The following is an 8013-nucleotide window of genomic DNA, read 5'->3' as shown; positions in this document are numbered from 1 at the left end:
TTCTACCTGAAAAATACCGTTTGTGCTTTATTTACCTTTATTAATGATGTTAATTTTGGTCGAATTTTTATGTAAAGGTCCACTATTTCGTAACAGTTTAATGCAAAAGAATAGCCTATTTTTGAAAGAATTAAAAATCTCAGATGTACTAGGGTACGGGCACCGGTTTTGGCCAGTCTAAGGGAAATAATTTTTATTAAAATAACCAATAATCCTATGAAAACAACCAATGCGTCAAATGAAAGGTTTCAATCTATATTTTGAAGGAAAAATGCAGAAATCAAACCAATACTTGATTTTTGTATTAAAAGTGGCACTGGCCAAAATAGAAGCTCTGCCGCAGTTTTGGCCATATTCTTAAGTTTGGTTTCTATTTTGGCCAATCACGTGTATTTCTTATGCGAGTGGCCAAATTAGAAGCACCCTGGCCAAAATAGATATATGGGAGCAGATTTTTTAAGGAAATATATTTTTTTCTTCTAGTTTTTAATCAAAATGTGTGGTTTTCACAGCTGCAATCATCATATTGTATTAGGATCTACTAGTAAAAATTAAATTTACTCCGATTTAGATCGCAACAGGCTCAATACCGCACTATGGCCAAAACTCCGGACTGGCCAAAACTGAAGCTTCTACCCTATGCAGTTTTGTTTCAATCAACTCTTCTTGATCATTGCTTGAAGGGAAAACCCTACCATAGAGGTAACAGTTTAAATGCCATAGGCTACTCAAAGCAAAACCGTTGATTAAAAGAAGGGAACATTTCTGTTGTCATTTTTAGCAGATGAACCACAAAAAAATGTAACAGAGTGGCTTGAAAGAACAACCTGTTACTGAAAGAAGGAAAAATCTCGGATGGAGTGAGTAGTATTAGCAGCAGGAAGTATAACTTTTGTGACAATGAGGGCATGCTGATAATTCTGCCTGATGGCCTTTTGGTTCAATGGTTATTCAACCTAGTGTCCGTTCGGGATAATGTGCATTCAGCCGGGCACCATTGCCAAACTATGCCTTTCTTCCTTCCACGGATGGATTATGGACATGTTAACCATCAAAAACCTCCAGACGATAAATTTGCTTTGTGCTTTACTGCTCATGTTATGCTACATTTTTTTAATAGGGGAGGGTCCTGCGAGATGTAGAGGGGTGCTAACACGACTTTTGAAACATGTCTTGCCAGGTTTGCCGAGTCAGCTATTATGGCGCCAGCACCAAACCGAATAGCGACGTTTTGACTAGCGACACTTTTCGACTAGCGACACTTTTTTTCAGTACCGGATGGGGTGCGCTGTGTGCGTTCAATGATGCACTATCATATACGTCACTTCCGATGTATGTATGTTGTAAACAACTCAAAATTAGCAAAAAATTTTTTCTCAAAAAAAGTTTTTTGATTTCCAGTCGAATTCATAATAATTAGCAATAAATATGGCCAAAATCGCCTTACGCTTTATATGAGAGAAGCAATAAACATTGAAGTTTTTGTTGAATTACTGGAAACCCTATGGACATGTTTGAATAACTATTTGTGCAAATAAAAAAAGGAAAGACATCTCTATGTGTTTAGAATTTTGACACACCCTAAGTGCCCCTACATTGAATTACCCACCCATGCGTTTTTTATTGTACCTCCATTTTGTTTTTCTCAATGATTGGAATAAAAGTAGTAGCGAGTAGAAAAGGACGTGTTTTCGTTTGCTCGAGGAAACTACCTCATTTTATCTGCTCGTTTACGGACATTTTTGGTCCTTACCCCGAACCGGATTACTACGATCAATCGCCGGAATAGTTCCGCGAACATTAGTTGAAAGTTTAACTCGAAAGAACGGACATTTTCGCGAGGAAATCGGATTCCCAGGCGCGGTTCCATTGACTCCGAAAATCGTGTTTCCTAACCTCATTTCGCTGATTACATGAGGGAATCACAATTTGCGTCGACTTCCAAAGAAGTTCGACCTTGTTCCGGAGAAAGAAGAAAGCGTTCACTTCTTTGAGAGCCGACCGAGAAAACCCAGCAATAGGCGCTGGTACCGTTAGTGTTGTGGGGTGTTGGAAAAAGCCGCTTCGATAAACTTCAGTGAAAAACAAACCAGCCAACGCTGGCAGTGAAAGTGTGGAATTGGTTCCCATAAAAACTGACAGTGGGACAATAGTGCAGTGATATTGGACAGAACAGTTTGAAAACGAGGAATGTCGGATAGTGAAGGCTCAGACCGACAAAACGTAGCATCAAGTCGCACGGGAAAAGTGGTGCACTCGCCAATAGCCGTACAGAAGAAAAAGTGGTCGCAGAAGCAGCAGTTGCAGCAATCAGAACGGAATATGGAAGCATTCACGGCTAGACGGCACGCAGTTGCAGGGAAGTTGGAACGAATAGGAGGCTTGCTGCAGCAGACACAGCACTCTACGGTGCATCATCTGGAGACGTACCTCAAGCGGGTGGACTCTTGTTATGATGAATTCAACTCGATTCAAAACGAGGTCTACACGCAATTCCCAGATAAACGCGAAGAACAAGAAGAATTTTTCATCGAGTTCGAAACTATTTACGAGAATCTTCGTGTACAAATCTGCAGTAAGATGGACAGCTTGAATCTAGGCCAGGGCGTGTCACAGAAAACAGTTCCACCTCCTGTCGTTGAGCAGCAGCCGGGGCTGCCCCACGTGCCGCTTCCTACCTTTGACGGCACGTACGAGAAATGGTTCCGGTTCAAGCAATTGTTTCTGGATCTCATGGGCAAATACCCGCTGATGTCAAGTGCGACGAAGTTGCACTATTTGACCCAATCGCTGAAAGGAAAAGCAGAAAACATTTTCAGTGATCAAGTACTCAACGACAACAATTTTGACGCAGCGTGGAACCAGCTAGTGCAACGATTCGAGAACAAGCGTACGATTGTCGATATCCACGTAAATGGCCTTCTGAATCTCAAGAAAATGAGCAAGGAGAGTTCCGTCGAACTTCGTCAGCTAGTAGAGGATTGCTGCCGCCATGTCGAAGCACTCGAGTTCCAGAATCAGAAAATCAGAGCAGTTAGTCGTCTCGCTTCTGACTTCCAAGTTGGACAAGTCAACACACAGCATGTGGGAAAACAGTTTGCCACCGAAGAGCTTGCCAGATTTCAAAGCAACAATCGATTTCTTGCGTAACCGTTGCTTCGTTTTGGAGAGATGTGAAGCCAACAGTGCAACTAGAGTTAGTGATGTGAAACCCAAGGCACAAACTCCGACCAGCAAGCCACTGTTCCCAAGCTCCAAACCGCTGCTAAAGGTGCATACGGCCCAGCATGTATCAGAAGAAATGTGTGCTGTTTGCGGAGATCAGCACAACGTTATCAAGTGCAGCGTCATGAGTCAAAAGTCGTTGTCAGAGAGATTGACAACGGTCAAGGAGAAACAGCTTTGCTTTAATTGCCTGAAGCAAGGTCACAGAGTTGGGCAGTGTAAATCTCGGATGTGCACGGTAACCGGCTACGGGAAAAAGCATCACACGTTACTGCATGTGGATGTAGCAGTCGTCGAGAAGCCTGTCGTCGCTGATGTTACTAGTGGAAAAGATCAGAAGAAGGAGGAAGCACCGGCCGCACCTGGACCATCCATCGTGTGCAGTAGCTTGTCGGCACAGCAGATCAACAAGGAAGTCGTACTGTCAACGGCAATAGCGAGCGTGAAAGACTGGCGTGGGGAGTACCATCCTTGTCGGGTACTTCTTGATTCAGGCTCTCAGTCTAATTTTCTGTCAGAGCAGTTCGCTAAGCTGTTACGGCTAAAATGTGAAGCTGTGAAGGTTCCTATTGTCGGCATTTCTGGAGATAAGCAAACCGTTACCCGACAGGCATCAACTAGCATCAGCTCGCTACAACGTGAAGGGTGTTGGATCTTGGACTTCCTAGTAGTACCCCATGTTACTGGAATCCTTCCGTCACGCAAAATTGATGTTCACGACTGGAACATACCGCAGCATCTTCCATTAGCTGATCCAACGTTCTATCTTCCAGCGAAGGTTGATATGCTTCTAGGAGCGGAGCTGTTCTTTGAGCTACTATGTACAGATCGCTTCAAGCTGGCCGACAACCAACCAATGTTATGGCAGACCAAACTTGGATGGATCGTGTGTGGCTCACATGATGCTGTTCGTCGACCGACATTGGTAGCAGCTACGTGCCAAGAAGCAGATGCCAGATTAGACGATCTAGTTCAACGCTTCTGGGAACAAGAAGAGTTGGTGGAATCGACTAACCCAACGACAGAAAATCAAAAATGTATGGAGCACTTCGCAGCCACCCATCGTCGTGAGAACGGTCGTTATGTAGTTCGCTTACCGTTCCGTAGCACCGTTAACGAGCTTGGCAATTCACGTGCTCTTGCAGAGAGACGTTTTCTTCAAACGGAAAGGAAGCTAATGCAGAACCCTGAATTGAAAGCACAATACATCGCCTTTATCAACGAATACATCAACCTAGGACACTGCGTAGCTGTAGACGTGCGCGAAGAAGGTGGATTTTATCTTCCGCAACACGCCATAGTCAAGCCCTCCAGTTCGACCACAAAATTACGCGTCGTTTTTGACGCTTCGGCGAGGTCTGATTCTGGATATTCGCTTAACGATGTGCTAGTGCCTGGCCCCGTCGTGCAGGACAACCGGATGGCCATTGTACTTTGTTTTCGAAAACATAAGTATGTGTTCACCTCGGATGTTACGAAAATGTACCGTCAAGTGCGCGTCGATGATCGAGACACGGTGTACCAAAGGATCATATGGCGCGAAAATCCTCAAGACAAGCTGCAAACCCTGGAACTAAAAACTGCGATGTATGGCACTTCGTGCGCTCCCTTTTGTGCCACAGTCTGCCTGAGACAGTTGGCACAAGATGAAGAAGATGAATTTCCTCTAGCCGCACGAGTTGTGAAGAAGGAAGTTTATATCGACGACGTGCTCGCCGGCTCCGATGACCTGCGAGAAGCATTAGAATGTCAGAAGCAGTTGATAGGTCTCCTGCAACGTGGTGGTTTTGCACTACATAAATGGTGCGCAAATGATATGCGTCTTCTTGAACACATCCCTGGAAAAGACAGAGAGGAATTAGCAAGAATCGAGGATCACAGCATGAACGACGTAGTGAAGACTCTTGGTTTGTTTTGGGACCCATCCAACGACGTTTTCCTGTTTCACATGCAAGCCGAGGAGGATGATCTACGAAATCACACAAAACGAACCGTGTTGTCAGACACCGCAAGGATCTTCGACTCCCTGGGCATGCTCGGACCGGTTATAATTGTGCTGAAGGTGTTTTGCCAAGAATTATGGGCGCAAGGATTAGGATGGGACGAGCCTCTACCTGCCCGATTGGAGGAACAGTGGAAACAAATGAAGGCCGATCTCCGTCACATCAATCAAATTGAAATCCCTCGTCGAGTAGTACCAGATCAAGCGACGTCATTCGAAATCCATGGATTCTCTGATGCTAGTCAGAAGGCATTTGCTGCTTGCGTCTTCATGCGGAGTCTGAAGTCGGATGGCACCGCTGAGATGGAACTTCTGGGCAGCAAAACTCGCGTTGCACCGTTGCCCAAAAAACCTGGAAGCAAAAAGGCAGGGAAGCCTTTCACCATACCTAGAGCAGAACTGTGTGGAGCTTTGCTGTTGGCCAAATTAGTGACATCTGTACTTGAGCACATGGACGTCGAGGTTGCATCAGTAGTCCTCTGGTGTGACTCGCAAATTGTACTCTGTTGGCTAAAAAAGTCTCCAAGCAGCTTGGAAGTATTCTTCGGTACCAGAGTTCGGGAAATCCAACAATTGACGGAGAACTTCCAATGGCGATACATCAACACAAAACTCAACCCAGCTGACCCAGCATCGCGTGGCATAACAACGGTGGAGCTAGCGAAGTCTGAGCTTTGGTGGTCTGGGCCACCGATGCTGCACGAGGCGAGTTACACGTACGAGGAAGTTGAGGACCAACTGTTCACGAAGGAAGAACTGGAACTTCGACCACAAGTGAGTGCAAACGTTGCGGTAAGGAAGTTTCAATGGGAAATGCTATCAAAATTCAGCGACTTTAAAAAGCTGCAGCGTGTGTTCGGATGGGCAGTTAGAATTGCTAGGAATTGGCGCATGCGAGATAAAGAAAACCGTGTAACCGGAGCACTGAAGATTTCTGAACTGAGAGCCGCAACCAAATGGATCATCGCTGAGACACAACGTGAAGGCTTCGAGGACGAGCTACGAATGTTGAAGAACAACGACACTCGCAAAAGCAAACTATTGAGATTGGTGCCGTTCCTGGACGATGAGGGGTTACTGCGAGTCGGTGGTCGACTCAAGAATGCAAGCATTTCCTATGGGCACAAGCATCAGCTTCTCTTGCCACAGAAGCATCACGTGACCAAAATTTTGATTGATTCGTTGCACAAAGACCATCTCCACATCGGACAGCAGGCGCTACTAGCAGTTGTTCGTCAGCGATACTGGCCAATTCGTGCAAGAGACACTATTCGACAGATTGTTCACAATTGTGTTCGTTGCTTCAGGATGAATCCAACCGATGTTGAACAATACATGGGTGACCTGCCACACCACCGAGTTAACCCGTCTCCACCCTTCAACAGGACAGGTATCGATTACGCTGGCCCATTTTTCATTCGCCAGGGGGTGCGAGGTGGAACGAAGATCAAGGCATATGTGGCACTATTTATTTGCTTGAGCACAAAAGCCATTCATTTGGAGCTAGTGTCGAATCTTTCTACGGAGGCCTTCCTAGCAGCCTTGCAACGCTTCGTTGGTCGTCGCGGTGTGCCGGAATTGTTGATGTCGGACAACGCTACCAATTTCAAGGGTGCCTGTAACGAATTGCATCAGTTGTATGAGCTGTTCCATTCTGATGAAGAATTGAAAGTCATCGAACGATACTGCGCATCCAAGGAAATCCAGTGGTCCTTTATCCCACCACGGACCCCCAACTTTGGTGGAGTTTGGGAAGCGGGAATAAAGGCCGCCAAGAATCGCTTGAAGATCGTACTGTACGAAGCAGCCATGAATTTCGAAGAAATGACAACTGTGTTGGTGCAGGTGGAGGCCATACTCAACTCGAGACCTCTAACTCAGATTTCGAATGATCCCTGCGACTATACTGCATTGACACCTGGTCATTTTTTGGTTGGAAGGGAATCGACTGCGGTACCTGAGCCTGGATACGGATCGTTTCGTGTGTCGTCCCTTACACGCTGGCAACACGTCCAGAAACTGAAGCAGGATTTCTGGGCAAGATGGTCTGCTGAATACCTGTGTGAGTTTCAACCGCGAGGAAAATGGTTCAAAGGAAAGCTGATGTTAAAGCCCGGTATGCTGGTGGTCCTACGCGAGGATAACATGCCTCCACAACAGTGGAAACTCGGACGTATTTCAAAGCTTCATCCAGGATCAGATAACATAACCAGAGTCGTGACTGTCAAGACATCTAACGGAGAATTCACTCGAGGAGTCAGCAAAATCGCCATTCTTCCGGTGGAAACTGCAGATCCTTAAGGAATCCATATTGACAGAGACTGTCAACGCGGGGAGAATGTTTAGAATTTTGGCACACCCTAAGTGCCCCTATATTGAATTACCCACCCATGCGTTTTTTATTGTACCTCCATTTTGTTTTTCTCAATGATTGGAATAAAAGCAGTAGCGAGTAGAAAAGGACGTGTTTTCGTTTGCTCGAGGAAACTACCTCATTTTATCTGCTCGTTTACGGACACTCTGTTATCAAAGACTTTGGTTAATATTTAGGTCCTTTCAATAACACAGCGTAACATTTTTTTTTGTCTCAAGAGCAAACTTATGTGTCTCCGAAGGATTCCGCTGAATCCGAATCCGGGCTCAGATTTGCTCTAACACGTCACAATTTTGAGCTATACCTCAATTTATAGGGCAAAATATGCGATATTCGGCTTTTTTGACTGCAAGCCATTAAGAAAGGAAATATTTTTTTTAGCAATCAAAAGGTTAGTTTGTCAATTAACATC

At 45.3% G+C, this 8013-nt stretch overlaps 1 protein-coding gene across 1 annotated transcript; it reads left to right on the top strand.

The window, feature by feature from the left end:
• Nucleotides 1-2190: 2190 nt before the first annotated feature.
• On the top strand, nt 2191-7528 carry LOC134290053 (uncharacterized). Its single transcript, XM_062857029.1, has 2 exons — nt 2191-2973; nt 3062-7528. The coding sequence occupies exons 1-2, from the start codon at nt 2191-2193 to the stop codon at nt 7526-7528; spliced, it is 5250 nt and encodes a 1749-aa protein (XP_062713013.1).
• Nucleotides 7529-8013: the final 485 nt, after the last annotated feature.

This window comes from Aedes albopictus, chromosome 1, assembly GCF_035046485.1.
Source record: "Aedes albopictus strain Foshan chromosome 1, AalbF5, whole genome shotgun sequence".
Classification (NCBI taxonomy): Eukaryota; Metazoa; Arthropoda; class Insecta; order Diptera; family Culicidae; genus Aedes; species Aedes albopictus.
The sequence above is the reverse complement of the archived record's forward strand: the minus strand, read 5'-3'. Positions and strand labels throughout refer to the sequence as shown.